The 19,312-nt window shown below is 36.5% G+C and overlaps 2 protein-coding genes across 2 annotated transcripts; both read left to right on the forward strand.

The window, feature by feature from the left end:
- The first annotated feature begins 11,382 nt into the window (after positions 1 to 11,382).
- Positions 11,383 to 14,312, forward strand: LOC145219824 (cytochrome P450 2J6-like). Its single transcript, XM_080087130.1, has 7 exons — positions 11,383 to 11,463; positions 11,529 to 11,638; positions 12,047 to 12,168; positions 12,813 to 12,934; positions 13,270 to 13,414; positions 13,624 to 13,784; positions 13,977 to 14,312. The coding sequence occupies exons 1-7, from the start codon at positions 11,383 to 11,385 to the stop codon at positions 14,310 to 14,312; spliced, it is 1,077 nt and encodes a 358-aa protein (XP_079943256.1).
- A 1,113-nt stretch (positions 14,313 to 15,425) lies between these two features.
- On the forward strand, positions 15,426 to 18,935 carry LOC145219825 (cytochrome P450 2D3-like). Its single transcript, XM_080087132.1, has 9 exons — positions 15,426 to 15,524; positions 16,005 to 16,150; positions 16,719 to 16,821; positions 16,917 to 17,026; positions 17,415 to 17,536; positions 17,599 to 17,723; positions 17,996 to 18,140; positions 18,258 to 18,421; positions 18,621 to 18,935. The coding sequence occupies exons 1-9, from the start codon at positions 15,426 to 15,428 to the stop codon at positions 18,933 to 18,935; spliced, it is 1,329 nt and encodes a 442-aa protein (XP_079943258.1).
- Positions 18,936 to 19,312: the final 377 nt, after the last annotated feature.

The following is a 19,312-nucleotide window of genomic DNA, read 5'->3' on the forward strand; positions in this document are numbered from 1 at the left end:
AATTATGGAAGCTAGTTTACAAACTCTACTTTTTTTCTACTTTCAAGCACATCAACAAAACATAAGGTTTAAAGTTTGAAAAGCAGTGCACTAATTGAATTAAAAAGGAAATAGCGACAGAATCAAATAAAATTATGAAGAAGTTTATTTTTATGCTACAAAACTAAATTAGGACTAATAACAGATAGCCTACATGTAAAATGTTTTAATGTTTTGATTCGGCACAAACCATGCATTCATTTGGTGACAAAATAATTGTGATAAGCTCGTTATCAATCGGCGGAATTCCCTTTGCAGGACGAATCATAAAATGTTGAAGAATTTTTACAAACAGAATAAAGATTTCAGCCCTGGCCAAACTCTCTCCCAAGCAAAAACGTGGACCGACTCCAAACGGGATAATCTTGTTGGAAGCCACAAACTTTCCGTTTTCGTCAATGTGCCTGTGGGGGTAAAACTGTTCGGGGTTTTGCCATGTCTCGGGATCCATGTGAACACCGTGGAGGCTGGGAAGTACCTTAAATATAGAATAGTTGTGTTACAGTCTAATACCATTATGCTTGTTTGTAAGCTTCGTGTGAAATATATTATACTGAAATTGGGAAAACCAATTACCAATGAAAACATAAAAATAAAACACAACCAGGGGTCAAAATCTACAGAGACTACTTTTGGTCTCTTATGCGTGTAAATTAAAAAAAAGTTGCTAAAACGTGTAAAACTTTAAACCGTCTTTTCTTGGCCAAACCATGTCATGACAAGTATGTACATGACAAATGTATTAAAAAAATATTGACGTAAACAATGTGTGTTCCATTGGTAGAGACGGACCGACATTAACTTGCTAATTAAGTTATTAAACATCTTCAATATAATAATAACAACTTGACTCATGTCCTTAAATAAACTTGGCCGTAATTATTCTATCTTACAGTTGTCCCTTTTGGAATGACGTGGCCCATCAGTTCGCACGTAGCACTTGTGAGATGTTGCAAAGACAAAGGGCCAAGTGTCTTGTGGCGCATAACTTCCAGAATAAAAGCGCTGGTAAACGGCATTTGGTCTTTTTTCGACATACTTGGAATGCCTGACATACCTGCAAATAATCGTAAGTTATAAATATGCTTCAAAAGTTTTTTTAATGTGTTTTTCAGCATTTTTATGTAGATCTGTGGTGATAAATTAACCAATGAAGTATTTCGTAAACCAATAGAAAATTAAACTTTTTAGAACATATATATATATTGTTAATTGTCACTAACAAACCAGAAGGACCTTATTTACTCAGAATTTAGATGTATCAACTGCCAATCAATACAAGCGTATTAAGTTATTTTATATATAATTTTACAGGTAATTTATAAGTTAAATGGAAGCAACTCTGGCAGCAAAGAATTCTCGGCTTGCCTGTAAATGTATAATTACTAATAGAATCGCCTTTTTGGGCTAGTAATATGATCATGCATTTCGCATTATTTTTACCAAGTGTTTCGTTGATTTCGTCTTCAATCATCTTGTAATATTCAGGATAGTTTTGAAGAAACACAAAACACCAAGACAAGGTTGCGCTACTCGTCTCTGTGCCGCCCATGAACATGTCCCGACAGTATACCATAAGTTGTTCGTCCTAAAGTCAAGTAATATGCATTACACAATAAGAAAATAAAACATTTTATTGACAAAATGTGCAGATGCTTACAGTATAAGTTGGTTTCGTGTGAGGTTTGCCAAAATTTGCTTCGTACAAAAACGAATCAATAAAATCATCAACGTTTGACGGGTTAAATCTTTCCTTGTGTTCTTTGATAGAAACGTTTATAAGTTATGATCTGCCGAAAAGTGAAATTTTATTGGAGCGAATTTCTGCTGGTACCTTTTAGGTACTATGTTGCCAATGCGACGTTACACTAGCCAAGTGAAACTATTTCATGATACAATTTTCACCGGAATCGTATTGTCTACAAAAAAAAAACATATTTTCCATTTGCAAAATATTTCGCAGATTTAAAAAACTTTTTTAAGGTTACATGCTTACCAACGATCAACTGCATCCTCGTATTAAGCTTATCCATGGCGTATTTGAACCAAGGAACATTTGCTAAAAAGTTAAACTGGTTTATCAAGCCAATTCGCTCAGCGGTTTCAGGGTCGGAAAATCTAATATAAAGTAACAAAGTTTTGTTAAAAATTATGACTCTTTCCTGTTTTGTTGTAAGTATACTCACAGCATAGCTAAAGCATCGAGAAGTTTTGTAAACTCGGGATCGTCGTAGTCGTACCTTTTTCCTAGTACAACCCTCGATATTATGTTTGAAGTCATCCAGTACAAGTAGCGCTGAAAAAAATATTTTTAGGCTATTTGATGCTGGACAGAAACCGTGTCTGTTTCGTTTGTCTAGATTACTAGGATCATATTTCTTAGCCATATTTGTTTACATTTGTTTTTCAGTTTGTGTAACCAGAACACTTTTCTACCTAATATTGTATTTGGTCATGATCGTTATTTTTTTACCGACATAAAGTAAAACAAAGGTAATGCGTTTTGTACCTTCATGTTCAAAGGTTTATTTCCATATTTTTTCATGAACTCGACGAACATATCCCCCTCTTCATTTACTGTTTCCTCCATTTTCTTACGTGCCATCCCCTTTCTGAACACAACATTGTTTTTCGTTTGTTGACAGTAAATACCAATTTAGAGTGTTTCTTAAATCATTTTTTGAATTCAAACGAGTAACACACCATGGAACGCATCGCAGGATGAAACCATTTGGTAATCAACTTTTATATTGTAAACTCTTTATAAAGAGACAGAATCAAATTACATGGGTGTAACTTACTCTCGCAGAAATTTAAGACCAAAATGCTTCTGAATCTTAAAAGCATCATCGTATCGTTTAAATCCAATTCCTTCTTGTCCGGTCAAAGAACATATGATTGTCACAAAAGGTCGATCAGAAAACACCGCACTTTGTTTTACAAGGGCCTTAGATAATCAAAACACATGTTAAGACAATCTCTATATTTAAACTTTTTTATCTTTTGTTTTGACTAACTTATATCTGCTTTAGGCTACAGGCGATGGTTCTTTCATTTGAAAGAATTTAACGAATACTTTAATTATGCCTGTCGTATTTTAAGCACTGAATAACTGTGAGGCAGAAACACAAACATATTTATTTCGCTTTTATAACAACATATTTGCTATTATACGAACTAGCACCAACTTTCTTTATACCAAACTGTTTCTGAAAAGGAAAGCAGGCACACAAGACTATACTGTTGTCATACATGCCAATTCATTTTTTCCATTTATTTCGCTTGTTTGATGTAATAAAAACGTAGTGAGATATTTGCAATAAATCTCAATTACCTGATTAACAGCTTCAAAATTATTCAAAATCACTACTTCTTGACGACCAATTCTGGTTGACATAACAGGTCCGTATTTCTCCAGGCTCCATTTCTTGAACACACTTGCAGGTTTTTTTCCCATGTAAGGTAAGACCCCTACCAGTGGTAAACCCCTGGGGCCTGGAGGGAACTTGGCATGGGGACGACGCCACCAGTAGATATATAACAAAGTGGCAACAACTCCAAGTAGGTTCCAAAAAGTAAAACAGCCGAAAACTGCGGCAGCATCAACGAAACCGACATCTTGATAACAGTCATCCTAAACTCTTATCTTCACCTCAATTTATATGGAATTTGGGGGGGTTTGCATGGCGTAAGTTGTGTTTAAGTCATGCAAGGTTGGCAGAAATGTTTAGCTGACTTGCCATTTGTATCTTCAATACCTTCACTGTTGATATTTGTTGACTTTATACCACATATACGCACTCCTTACCAAACAAACATGTTTCTGAAACCGCCGCCTTGACTCAGCAGATTGGAAATGCGCAAGTGCGCTCGGCATTCCAAAAGAACGTCAAAGCAAATAAACATGAACTTGCTCCAACGTATGATACTTCTATGCTACAGACATACGTCATCTGTTTAAGCCAATTCACGTTTTGTGCATTAAATCATATCATTTATGACTTGGGGTAAACCTTACGCCACCCATTCGACAAAAATACATACATTTTTCTATCAAGAAAAAGAATGGTGCTAGACAACAACAAAATATTTGTAGTTAAAACAAAACAACGTAATCAAGATTGTACACTCTTATTAAGGTTTTCGCAAAGTTGTCAGAAAAATAGTAGGGCATAGTATTAGTTATAAGAACGCTGCGGAAAATTTAGGCAGATTTTGGAATTTGGCTAAAATATGTTTCTAGTGGCTATGCTGAACCTCAACCAAACTATTTTCTAGAACTTAATTTCGCTACGTTCGAAAGCACAATTCCATTGTATTTAATCGTCAGTGGCACTAATTTTGCTTTTAATCCTTCTGGAGACATTTCAGCAAAATCGCAAGGTGATGCATATCCAATAATTTCATACGACATTTGCAATCACTTTATACAACTGCGAGACAACAATATAAGATCTATGCATTTGCAATCACTTTGTAAAACTACGATGCAGATCTACGTTTTTGCACGAAGCACTTTAGCGTTTGAAGTTTTCGCTGCATAGCATACAAGCAGTTCGGCGATAACAAAATATTCATATACGCATTACACCAGGGGTGGGGAACCTACTTAGCACTGCGGGCCGCATGAATTGCACAACATTTTCGGGCGGGCCAAACATTTTGTTAAATTCCGTGTTATAATATTATAATACAGGTTTATCACTTATTTCGACTAAAAATAAGAGTTTGTCCATTCTTTCTTGAATACCCTAGCTCCATTATATCGATCTGTCTTTTTTTCCAAGAACATATTTAAAATACCAATATAAGGATCCACGCTAACAGCTCTAAACGCAATTTAAAAAAATACACCACATGGCAAATGATTTATTACTGCAAGCAGAGGCAATCGAGTGACTGTTACGTCACGAATGAAGCAAGTGGTTGAATGTGTAGCAATTTTTAGAAGTTTGGCGTCATAATGTGGATGGGGAGATTACCAGAAGTGTCGAAGTCATTTCAAGGACATATTTGTACATAAAAAGTTTATTGTTTTTTTATACTATGTTGTATACTGTACCTATACTAAAATATGTTGTATACTAAAATTATGTTGTATACTAAAATTGTGACGGGGGCCACATTAAAAAGGCAAGCGGGCCACATGCGCCCCGCGGGCCGCAGGTTCCCCACCCCTGCATTACACAAATAGATACGAAGACAATCGTATTAATATAATTAAAGAGAACAGACAAAAATCGATGCGAGCCTAATGCTTGGATTCGGCACAAATCATACATTCTTTTGGAGATATAACAACTGTAACAAGCTCATTATTAATCGGCGGAATTTCCTTTGCTGGACGAATTTTAAAATGCTGAAGAATCTTTACAAAAAAGATAAAGATTTCAGCCCTGGCCAAACTCTCTCCAATGCAAAAACGAGGACCAACTGAAAACGGGATGATCTTGTTGGAAGCCACAAACTTTCCGTTTTCGTCAATGTGCCTGTGTGGATAAAACTGCTCTGGGTTTTGCCATGTCTCGGGATCCATGTGAACACCGTGGAGGTTGGGAAGTACCTTAAATCATATGAAAGTGTTACAAGATCTATACTATTAAGCCAGTCGTTTCCAACCTAGGAGGAAAGAAAGTAATTTCAAAACTTGAAGGGAAGAATTTATTTTAACCATTGCACATGTTGTTTTGTAAACACTTAGCTTTCAGAATTTAACCTTAAGATATTAAGACCCAACATCAAATAATCTTTGGATGGTTTGGCATGTAGTATGTAGTTTTTTGAGGAGGAATGAAAATGTTCAAATTGTTCATTGCGGAATTCATCGATAAAGATTGGGAACCACTATATTATGAGGATTTTAGAGGATTTTAACCTACATTCGATGCAAACATGCAACCCTATGTATTTCCTACACAAAGTTGACCGTAATAATTCTGTCTTACAATTGTCCCTTTCGGAATGATGTGACCCATCAGCTCGCACTTAGCGCTTGTAAGATGTTGCAAAGACAACGGAGCAAGTGTCTTGTGGCGCATAACTTCCTGAAGGAAAGCGCTGGTAAACGGCATTTGGTCTTTTTTCGACATACTTGGGATACCTGACATTCCTGCAAATAGATTATATACCTACGTTTCAACAGTTTACCAAACCTTTCTGGTTCACAGCAACCATTTTACCACCAAAATCGAATTTACCGATAAATTTCACCGATAAATATTCCCATAAAGCGGTATGAAAGGTATGATATACTTTTGCACAAATATATTGTCCATTATCAATAACCAACCCAAAGGACCTTTATTTACAATCTAAAAGCATTACTTTTTACTCTGCGTATTTTTTTGTAAACAATTCTACTCAATTTACCTAGTGTTTCGTTAATTTCGTCTTCAATCAACTTGTAATATTCGGGATAGTTTAAAAGAAACACGAAACACCAAGACAAAGTTGTGCTACTTGTCTCTGTTCCGCCCATGAACATGTCTCGACAGTATACCATTATTTGTTCGTCCTAAAAACAAATTAAATACATTACGTAAAGAGAAAAAAAAAAAACCGAAAAAGACTATTATGTTACTTTGCATATAATGCCAACTAAATCAAGAAAATTAAAACCTATAGCGACCAAAAACACCAATGACAAAAGGTATAGCTGCTTACGGTATAAGTTGGTTTCGTGTGAGGTTTGCCAAACTTTGCTTCGTACAAAAGAGAATCAACCAAATCATCAACGTTTGACGGATTAAATCTTTCCTTATGTTCTTTGATAGAGGCTTTCATGTAATCTGCCCAAAAATGTTGTTTTATTCGGGCAAAAATTCGCTTGTTCCTATTTGGGACAAATGTTACCTAAGCAAAATTACACAAGTTGAGCCAAACTATTTTATGACACACTTACCAACGATCAACTGCATTCTCGTATTGAGCTTGTCCATTGCGTATTTGAACCAAGGAACGTTTGCTAAAAAGTTATACTGGTTTATTAAGCCAGTTCGTTCAGCTGTTTCTGGGTCTGAAAAACTGAATGAAAGTAACAAAACTTTGTTATAAATTATTATTCTTCCCATACATTTTGTAGTAAGTAACCGACATTTCGACATTTTAAAAGAAACAGTTCGTTAATTCCGTATGCATAAATTTCGAGGCAACTCATTTTTGCAGACATTTCTGTTTTTCGGGGTGTAAAATGCTTTTCATAAAGGTTTTAAAATCTGGTCTACTGCACCTACGCTATACTCACATCATGGCTAAAGCGTCGAGAAGTTTTGTAAACACGGGATCGTCGTATTCGTGCCTTTTTCCAAATACAACCTTAGAAATTATGTTCGAAGTCATCCAGTACAAATAACGCTGAAACAAATAGTGTACTTTGTTTAGATCAGGGGTCGGCAACCTTTTTTGCACTGCGGACCGGCCTTGAAAAACCACAAATGTTCAGTACTGAAAACTAATTGCAGTTATTACTAGAGATGTACCGAAAATTCGGTTTGCCGAATTTATTCGGCCGAATCGGCCACTTTTGCAAAGATTCGGTTTCGGCCGAATAATTTGTTGCGATTCGGCCGAAACCGAATCTTTTATGAACATACATTTGAAGCGTTAAGCGTGTCTTTCCTGCTTAGTACCAACGAAAATCCTGTCAGTTATTATATTTTTTACCACATTATCGTTTTCCCCACTGCAGACAACTAAATAGTAATTCATTGCCGGGTTGGAAATTATGCTTAAGGCAATGTTAAACCCCACAGAACTGAAATAAGGACGAAACACAACCATTCTGCACTAATTGCCTGGTAGATAAACTTATGTTTTCATGTCAAACGCGTACCGTACGACTTCGCGTGACATCATAAATGATTCGGTTGATTCGGCCGAATTTATTCGGCAAAACCGCCGAATATTCGGTTTCGGCCGAATCGAAATTTCGCCGATTCGGTACATCACTAGTTATTACCACTTTGATTCAATGTGCACAACCTTCAGAAAGTTTTCTGCAGTCCGGTAACGAACGTAACGAACCCCTCGCGGACCGGCACCGGGCCGCGGCCTAATACTGGATTACTGGTATGATATTTCCTTAGCTATATTTTTTAGACATGTTTTTTTCGTTTTGAGTCATCGAAACGCCTCTTTACCTAATATGGTTTTTGGTCCATATTTTTCAAAAAATGTGAAAAATGATTCTGTACCTTTATGTTCAAAGGTTTGTTTCCATGTTTTCTCACAAACTCAACGAACATATCCCCCTCTTCATTGACTGTTTCCTCCATTTTCTTACGCGCCATCCCCTTTCTAAACAAAAAAATGTTGAAAAAGACCACTTGTTGAAAAAGACATTTTTTGCTTGACACACTACAGAGCGTTTCGCAAGATAAACAAGTTGCATGATCGAATTTCATTTTCTCAACTGTTCAAATAGTGAAATATTTAAATTATATTACTTACTCTCTCAAAAATTTAAGGCCGAAATGCTTTTGAAACTTAAAAGCATCATCGTATTGCTTAAATGCAATTCCTTTTCGTCCGGTCAAAGAGCAGAAGATTGTCACGAAAGGACGATCAGAAAACATCGCACTTTGTTTAACAAGGGCCTGAGATAAAAAGTGCACATGTTTTGTACCAACCCTCTACTTTGGACTTCTTTTTTGTTTAGGCTTTATCAGCTTTACAGGCGATGATACTTTTTTCGGCTAAGTTTTGCACTCCCCTGCAATCATCCTTTTTGTATTGTAAGCACTTGGTGTGAGGCAAAAAAAACGTAAAGATTTTTTTACCTTTGACAATAGCATTGTTACTATTATACGACGAGCACCAACTTTACTTATCCTAAAATATTTTAAAGAAGAAAAAACAAAAACTATTTTGTTGTCATATTACCTGATTAACAGCTTCAAAATTATTTAAAATCACTACTTCTTGACGACCAATTCTGGCCGACATGACAGGTCCGTATTTCTCCAGGCTCCATTTCTTGAACTCGGTTGCAGGGTTTTTCCCCATGTAAGGCAAGACCCCTACCAGTGGTAAACCCCTGGGGCCTGGAGGGAACTTGACATGGGGACGACGCCACCAGTAGATGTATAACAAAGTGACAACAACTCCAAGTAGGTTCCAAAAACTAAAAACAGCAGAAAACTGTGGCAACATTAACGACACCGACATCTTGATAGCAATATTCCTTGACTCTTGTGTTCACCTCCATTTATAGAAGAAAAAATGGTGTTGTATGACGTAAGCTTAGGTTTGTTTGAGTTATGCAAGGTTGGCAGAAATGTTTTGCAGGCGCTTCACTAGCATCTTTACCTTCGCTGTTCGCATTTGTTGATTTCATGTCACATCCACGCACCCCTCATCAAAAAACATGTTTTGCAAACTGACAACGTTAATCAGCAAATCGAGTAGGCAAATACATACGACCGTGGCCAACGTACGATGCTATTCTGCTCCAGACATATGTAATCTGTTTATGCCAATCTAATAAAGTAAAGTGCAGCATCTCTCATACATGTACTTGCAAACATAAGTGCATGGTGCAGATATTATTGCTTTTTTACACAGAAAAGGTTAAAGATATAGAAAAGCAAGAACAAATGTCCTACTATTTACACCTCATAATTTTAAACTTAGTAAACATGTTTTAAGAAATTCACTTACCATGATACATTAGCCGATTTTGCTTAAATAAGCACATTAGGTATGTGCTAAAAATTTAAAGTACCCAAGCTTCAAAGCCTTATGGAGAACAAAAATTTACCCGTAACGTTGATAAATTCCGTTACATTTGACTATACATTAGAATAATCGACATGGAAGGTCCGTATTTCTCAAGACTCCATTTCTTGAACGCTCTTGCAGGACTTTTTCCAAAGTAAGGCAAGACCCCTACAAGTGGTAAACATAAGATATGTAACAAAGTTGCAACAAGTACAAGTATGCTTCAAAAACTAATAACAGACGAAAACTGCAACATCGATAAAATTGACATGTTTATTACTGTTGATCATTTTTTGTTGGAAAAATCTTATATGAAAGTTTTTGTGGTTTACTTGACCTAGGCTGTATTTGAAACATGCAAGGTTGCCAAGAGTGCTTTGCTGGCTTGTCGCTTTGAATCTTCAATACCCTCTCTATTCGCATTTGTTGATTTCATACCACACCTCCACAACTCTCAGCAGAAATATGTTTTCCGGAACCTTACTCAGCAGGTATAAAATTCGTGGTTATGCTCAACCATTTAAAAATGTCGATGCAAATAGACATGAACCTGACCCTACACATGTTTTTACTATGCTGCAAGCGTTTGCGACTCGTTCAAGTTCATCTAAAGTTATTTGCTTGCCTCAAAATCGTGCGTTGCAAGGGTCGCTGATAATAAACAAAAAAAATATTGGGTAAACAAGGACAAAAAATGGATAAATGATAATAAACGTCACACAACTTTTTTCAACACTTTGCAGCCCAGCAACCAACGCAGTATGAAACTCCGTTTTTATTGGTAAGTATATTCGTTTTAAAATAACATGTTTAGAGAGGTCGTTGGTAACACAGAGTCAAACTCCGGGAGGACCAATTTAACACAATTATTTATCACGTGTAAAAACACAAGAATACCTAGAATTCCTTCAAACAGCTTAGCATCAGCAGCTCTGGTTTGCTGTTTACAGCAGGAAAAGCTACCAAACGCTTCATATTGACTTTTTTGGCGTCCCTGTGATTTGATTTTCTGTTTCTGGTCTTAATTTCATTGGGAAATTGTTGGCAAAATCATAAGCTTATTATGAACCAGTTCGCGATTATAATGACATATGCAGTTGTAAAATGGTTCTGGTATCATGGAAAAAACAAATCACCTTTAATCTAATTACTCTTTGTATCGAAAATGCGTGATTGGCATTTTGTTCTCGAGAACGTGGTTGTTCAAAACTAATTTGTGCGTATTTAGCAAAACCAAAGACGCTGTGGAATGACGCAGCAATATGTCGGTGCTTGTTGACAAGACTTGAAGGCGCCAACCGAAGTATTTTCCCAAAACCACGACGAAGCTGAAATTGCAGAATTGCAGCTTTCGTAAACGCATTAAAACGCAGTCAGCTTATAAACTTTCTTGTTACATCCTGCTCAGGAAAAGTAGTGCAAAAGCTTAAGTCCATCGCCATGGTCCAAGAGGCAATCTCATTCGTCGCGGAGAAATCCATAACAGTTTTAAGCTTTTGAAACCTGCTTAAAAAAGACCTCACAATAACGAATTAGCTTTTGCACGTATTTTTTTCTATTTGTGATATTCCGATTTTCACACTGCATTTATTGTAACGTTGTAGAAAGGGTCAAGCAAGAGCCAGAATGGAAGAAATTATTAATTTTGAAGGAGATGAATTTGTAAAGTTTCTTCACACATTTCAAGACAAACCCATAGATTTTAAGGTGAGCTAAAATAGTCCACATTCCCTTTGCTAACAAAACAACAACACAAATATTTATGACTTTAGAAATACTTTTACTGGTTGACATCAAACATCATTTCAAAAGTTGCTCTTGGAAAACGTTACGACTTTGGCGATCCAAAGTTCCATGAACTTCTAGAAGTTCTTAGCAAGCTGTAAGTATGTGAATAAGTTGAAAGTCATTAGATGTGTTATGTGGTCTGTTTAGTTGTCCGAAGTTTAAATCCTTAGTCGCACACCAAATTTCCAATGACTTGATGATAAAGTTGTGCAACATCGTAGAACACTTCAATTTTTCAATTAACTATGAACAAGATTTGTACAGATGTACTTATAGTACCGATACTGCTACGCAAAAATGTACATATCAGACTTAAAGAGTTTGTCACATAGCTGGCTAACATGGTTTTGTAAAGACTTTAAGGTTTTAGATTTGTACGTATATTTTGCTTGATGATAAATATAATCGTCAAGGTTGATGTGAATTCCTGAGTAGACTCATAAACTGATTCGTACATGTATGATGTTTAATTAATTGAGCAATCAAAGGTGACATTTTTTAGCTTCGGGGACGTCGACGACGCACCGATGATTGCCGTTATCAATTTGTTTCCATCTGCTTCTCGCGTTCCACCTTTCTCCATGGCCATGAAGAGATTCGATAAGCGGCAGGAGACTGTTTTGAGTACGTTTTTGTGACCATACGTACTATTCAACTTGAATGTACTACTATCTCTTTAAATGGCCTAAATTAGGGGTGTCAAACTCAAACAACTTTGAGGGCCAAAAAGACTTTCAAGTCGAGGGCCGCTATCGAAAGAATCCATGATTAAAAAATGAAATGTTCATTAATGCCATTGACTACATTAAAACAATATTGTAATAAATAACAAACAAATTTACAGTGTAGCAGAGTAAAATAACCGACTATGCTTTTATTGCATACAATGACGCAACTATCGCAATTGATGATTCCAGGATGGGCTATTTCGATCACCCTATTAAAGCCGCTACTAGAAAATGATTGTGTTATGTAAACTCACAGGCAGGGTATAAACTTATAACTTCTGAAAGTCACTTCGCGGGTCGCACAAAAACTCTTGGAGGGCCGCATGCGACCCGCGGACCGCGTGTTTGACACCCCTGGTTTAAATAGTAACAAAAGACCACGACTGACCTAACCAATCGTAATTCATTATACATTGCTGAGTATAAAACTTATCCTACAAATTTTGAACTTTCATTAAACACCTCAAGATTGCCCATGTTTTAGCTAAAATAATCAACAGTATGTACTCTACAAAAAGCTAATATTTTCAATCTGAACAGAATACCTTCAGCAGTATATTGACGAACATAAGGTGAAATTTGATCCTGACAACATCAATGATTTTATTGATGCTTTTCTTTATGAAAACCAGTTCGGGAGAAAAATGAACACTTCTTTTACTGTAAGCTTTGTTTGTTTAGTGATCACCAACAACGGCTGTATTCCAATGTAAATTGTAGGCACCTAAGCAAGACATTAAGCTAGAGCAGTGGTTATCAAACTTTTTTATTGTCGGGGCCAAATGGTAGCTTTTTAAGTGTGTATACGGAGCCGCAAAAAAACGAAAACTTGAGAAAATCACACAAGATTATTACCTTGAAAGCTAAAATAGCAATCTTTGGTGGTTTTCTCAGGTTTGGTGGGAGCCGCAAAATAAGTAGTTGGGAGCCGCATGCAGGCCGAGAGCCGCGTTTGAGAACCACTGAGCTAATAAAAAGTATACGACATATTTTACAGGAACGACAACTCAGAGCGTATTGTCGAGATTTGTTTGTTGCTGGATCTGAAACTTCTAGTTCAACTCTTGCATGGTGTTTTGCATTCTTTCTCAACTACCCAGAGTACGCTAAGATTATTGAGCAGGAGGTTATTGACGTCATTGGTAAGCATACATCACAAATTTTCTTCAAACAAAGACCGCATTATGATCTTTAAATACTTACTTGCTGAATTATTTTAATTTTAGTACGGAAACATAAGTTACCATTCCATGAAACAGCATTTAGTTCATCTCATCAAAAATATGTTTATCTCAAGGCAACTTGTTGAATACCGATTTGAGCTCATTAAGTTGTCAAATATTGCTTGTAGGAACCGACAAACCTTCTATGGCGCATAGAGAACATATGCCCATGACTTGCGCCTTCATTCAAGAAGTGATGAGAAACAAAACTTTGGCTCCGCTGTCTGTGACACACCTTACGTCGGAAACAACAGAATTGATGGGATTTGTGATACCAAAAGGAATCAAAGTAAATGAGTAGAAAATTATCTGACTTTTATTCAAGTACTGTTTAATATGCACCACAACAAATGATGGCGGCTGATGGTGTGAATGAATACAGACAAGTAATCTGTAAATATTGTTAACTCATCAAACATTAAAGAGGTATCGAGAACTTTCTGGAATGGCAACGACTGTACACCGGGTATTTTGTATTTAGGTTATACCAAACCTAGACGGGGCTCACATGGACCCAAATACATGGCCAAATCCGGAAGTGTTTAACCCACGAAGACACATCGATGAAAACGGAAAGTTTATGAAATCAAACAAAATTATTCCATTTTCGGTCGGAGCAAGATTTTGTCTTGGAAAAAGCTTAGCCAAGGCTGAGATTTTCATTTTTTTCACAAAGCTTGTTCAACATTTTAAGATTAAATCGGCCAAAGATTATTTGCCTCCACTGGACCGAGAAATGATGTCAATAGTACTTAGTCCTAGAGAATGTGAAGTTGTGCTTGAAGCAATTTTTTATGATAGTTTTTATGATAACTAATCACATCCATCTAGTAATTTTAAGACGTGTTCGACTCAATGGAAATACAGTTCATATCTTTTCCATCTGCGTGCATTTGAAAAGTCTATTCTATACATTTTACATATTTTTTCCCCTAAAATTAATTGTTGTCTGTTAAGCTACATTATACAGTAAGCTATATTTACAATTGTAACTTTATAACACTACCTAAATAGTAAAAAACACTCAGTTATTATCACACAATAGTCTCTTTTGTCATTGGTAACAAGTACATGGGTTCGAACCCCGTGAACGACAAATTTCAACAAGGGCAAATTTCAATTCTCGGACTGCCGCCTGATTGTCGAAAAATACATGCTGTCTCATAGGAATGTTGTAAAATTTGATTTGTTGATGAGTGATTCTCTCTGCGTTCAATGACTTCAAGTTAGATTATGATGTTCTAGATGTCGCAGTAGGTAAAAAATCTTTTCTACGGAAGATTTTATTTATAAAATATATTTCTGTGCAACAACATTTAATAAAAATTAAAGTTACACTGAATTTAAGGAAAACTGCAAATACAGAAAAAAATAAACTAGGTTAAAGTTTGGGGCGGGAACGTGGCCGAATGGCCTGGCGCGCCTGACCCACATACACCTGATCGGGATTCGTCCCCGGAAGTATGCTGGGTTCGAACCCCGTGAACGACAAATTTCAACAAGGGCAAATTTCAGTTCTCGGACTGCCGCCTGATTGTCGAAAAATACAATTGAAAAAAAAAGTTTCCAGCCGATTATAACGTTTTATTCAGAGACCACAGGGTTCAGCTATTTATCACGCAAACACCGTCAGCGCATTTCACTTGTATGACATGTGAAAGGCATGTCGTAACAGCGCCAGGCAATATTTGACATCTCATTCAATCGAACAAGCACCACATCTCAATTGAGAATGGCCTCGACCGAAGCATTGGTTGGTGTCCTACCAAATTTTTCGTCAGTTTTTAGTATTTTTAACCTGGTGTTCGTGCTGATTACTTTTCTGTACGTTGTTTGGTGGCGCAGACCCAATGGAAAATTCCCCCCTGGTCCCAGGGGCGTTCCAGTGTTGGGCGTTGTCCCGTTTTTAGGGAAATGCCCAACAAAGACAATGAAGCGTTGGAGTGAAGAGAAGTATGGAGATGTGATGTCGATTAAGATCGGTTTTCAAAACGTTGTGGTATTAAATACATACGAAGCTGTTAGCCAGGTCAGTTTAAGCACAACACTGTGATTTCTAACGATATTTTAGTGATGCTAGGTTAGACATTTGTACACAATGGACAAGGTTTGAAAATCGGTGGCTTGTGTTTTTAAAAGGATCAGACCCCAATTATAGAGATCAGTGTACATTTGAAAAGACTTTTTATTATCTTCTCAAAAAATAGCTAATATATTTTTGTCAAAATATCATTGTAGTCTGTTAACCCACATTTTACAGTCGTTGTGACTATAAACACACTACTTTAAAAGTGAAAAAACACGATAATTGTCACACAATAGTCTCTTCGGGCAATGGTGATAAGAACAAGCTGTGGGTCATTGGTATGTGTTAAAATTTGATCCTAATTTGCCGATGACAGTATTAAGAAAAAAACATAGCAATCATTTATTTCACTGTTTTTGTTAACATGCTAATGGGATTTTAGGTGTAAAACGGTGTTTCAGCAGCTTTGTGTATGTTTTGCAGGCACTTGTCAAACAGGGAGCCACGTTTTCCGATCGCCCTCGTCGACCTTTGTTGTCAAAACTGACTGGTAATGACGGAATTGTGTCGATGCCATATGGAGACGACTTTAAGGCACAAAAGCATTTCGGTCTAAAGTTTCTTAGAGAGTATGTCAAGTCGTGTTGTGAGCCATAGTTTTAACCAGTGACAATCAAACTGTAGGCCAAAGAAAAAAAAGTGCACCCCGAGAGATTTCCAAGTGCACCGCGAAAGTTTCTCTATTTTAATATTTAAGACTTATTTTTTATATATTTAATGCATGACAACGTAATTGAGGTCATGTATTTCTTGTTTGCCATAAAAAGCAATTTCATCCACCATAATAAAGTTACAAATTGACTATTTTTAACAACTTTTGTGCTGTTGACCTTGCAAAGTGTGTCGTGGAACAAAAATTGTGTTTGTTAGTGCGATGCATTCTTGAAAAGTTCTATTGATTTAAACAGTTCTGAAAACGTTTATAATCTGTAGACTTTTCAAATGATTTTATTAAACACCTGCCCGATACCAACTTCAAAAATGGAGAATTTTAGATATGTTGAGCGTGGAACTGAACGCAGAATGTCGCACACATTTAGTTATCCACCACCTGTGTCGTGTCACTAACCTTTCCGACGAGTTGCTTGATTTGAAGTAGAATCAAATAATGTCAAATAAACTAGTTTCTAAACGTAGAAAAGGAATGGGAAGAAAACAGATGGAAGACTTAATAAACGCTGAAGGCGATCAGTTTGTGGAATTTTTGCGGTCATTTGGAAACACACCAGTCAATATGAAGGTAAATTTGCCATTATTGTGTCAACTGAAAGATTTTTTTTGTAACGTACATACAAGGCCGTATTAGAGTGTTTACCGGATCTTTTTCTACAACAGAAATATCTGTACTGGCTGACGAGCAATGTTATATCCCAGACGGCACTCGGTAAACGATTCGAGTACGGAGACCCAGAGTTTGTCGATATGCTTGAAACCATGAGCCTGCTGTGAGCTTTTTGAAAATACGTTGACTTGACATAAATTAGCAGTTTGAAACTTGGGGTAACGGTGAATCACAGGGTGCAATCTCAAGGGTTTTTCTAGCTTAACTTATTTTTGAGGAATAGATACTTGGTGGTCAAAAATATACTTATCCTCTTTGTCACTTTTAGGCGGTTTAAGTGGTTTAATTTTTAGGTTTAAGAGTTTAAATTTTAAGTGTTAATTTTTGTATGTGGCCAATAACATTTGTTTCAAGTTTGTGGAGCTCTTCTGGCAAATAAAGAGCTCTACAAACTTGATATTATGCCTGGCAGCAATAGCTTATGTAAACATTTTTTTTCACTGCGGTCTAAAAAGTGCAATCTTCAAACGATTCTGTGTTCCTTCAAATAGCTTTGGAGATTCAAAAGATGGCAACAAACTGGGAATTTTGAACCTTTTCGAATACCTTGCGTATGTTCCTCCTTTCGCTGCCGCTTTGGAAAGATTAAGAAAAAGAACGAAAAAAATTTTAGGTGAATTTGCAAAACATAATTTGTTAAACCCCGTATTTTGAAAAGTTCTTAAATTTGCACAGCAACGATGCAATCCTACATAGACGATCACAAGGCAAAGTTTAATCCCAACCATCTCGTGGATTTCATAGATGCTTACATATTTGAGCAAAGGCTCGGAAAAGCTAAAACTAAATCTGCATTTACGGTGAGAAACTTTAGTTAATTTACGTTAGGCAACCACAAGAAACATGTGCCGTTTATCTTGATTGTATGTTGAAAAATGAAAGTAGAAATAAAACAAGAACAAAAAAGCTTTAACAAACAAACCATAGGGGTCAACATTTTAGGACCTCCGTTTAGCTTCATTTGGAGTTGATAACTTAGCAACACCAGAAAAAATGACAAAGTTGCCTGTTTTGCATCAGTTGAACATGTGTTGAAACTATAAGCAAAGTTATCAAAAGGCTTGCGTTTTAGGATAATCAGATGAAAGTTTATACACGGGATATGTTCGTTGCTGGCTCGGAAACTAGCAGCTCCACTCTAAGCTGGTTACTTGTGTTTTGCCTTGATAACCCGGAATACTACAAAATCATTGAGAAAGAAATAGAAGACGTTTTCGGTACGCTGGTTCGAAGCTAGATTTTTTTCAGTTTAAGTAAAATACTGATTTTTTATCTGCACCAAAAATAACGTGCCACGAGGTGTAGCAAAACGACAGTTTTTGCAAATGTTACAGGTTTCAGCGGAAATCCGACAATGTCAAAACGGGAAGACTTGCCTTTCACTTGCGCTTTCATCCAAGAAGCAATGCGAGTCAAGACCCTTGCGCCCACTGCAGCTCAGCATAGCACATCTGAAACTTCTGAGCTTATGGGTTATATTATTCCAAAGGGAACAACGGTAAATTACATGAGCTTAAAAATGCGACTAAAGAGAAGCGCACATATTTAATTATACAACTAAGGCAGTTGAGTTTCAATCTCACAATGTTTAAACGCGTTTGCATTACCTTGGACTATTTAGCTTTTGTAAATAAACGCAATGTCAAATATCTTTTTAGCTACGACCACACCACATGTTTAGGCAAAATTTTCATTAGATAATTCCAAATTTGGAAGGAGTACATATGGATGCAAAGACCTGGCCCAACCCAGAAGTGTTCAACCCACGAAGACACATAAACGAAAACGGAAAGTTTGTGGCCTCAAACAAAATTATTCCTTTTGGAATCGGGGCACGGTTTTGTCTTGGCGAAAGTTTGGCTCGGGTTGAAATTTTTGTTTTCTTCGTAAAAATTCTCCAGAAATTCAAAATTCGTCCAGCCAATGCTCAACATCCGTCAGCAGATCACGAAATTCGTTCATTTGTTACATCCCCAAAAGAGTGTCTTCTTAGTTTAATATATCGTTCTTAAAACCACGGCATTTCAATTTTGAGCAAGTTCTAAATTTATCCTGCTCAATAATATTTAGCTTCTTTAATTTGCATCATGTATTACATTTTTGCATTGTAATTTCGTTTTTTTCCGGATCTTACGTCGTTCAAATGTACTTAACAATAAAAATGAGAATAATTGACTAAACAAGTTGGGATCTTGCCATCTTTTGGAGACCGAAGAAAACCAAAAACAGAGGTAATGATAGACTTCGGTGACCAAGCGTATCATGTCAATAATTAAAAGCTTCTCTGCATTTCTACAGCAGAGCAGTTTGTGAAGTACACAACTATGAGGTAAATAAAAATAAAGATATCTGCCTACTTATGAGTAATAAATAGCTGCTTTGCTGCTGC

This window comes from Phallusia mammillata, chromosome 3 (assembly GCF_965637545.1).
Source record: "Phallusia mammillata chromosome 3, kaPhaMamm4.hap1.1, whole genome shotgun sequence".
Classification (NCBI taxonomy): domain Eukaryota; kingdom Metazoa; phylum Chordata; class Ascidiacea; order Phlebobranchia; family Ascidiidae; genus Phallusia; species Phallusia mammillata.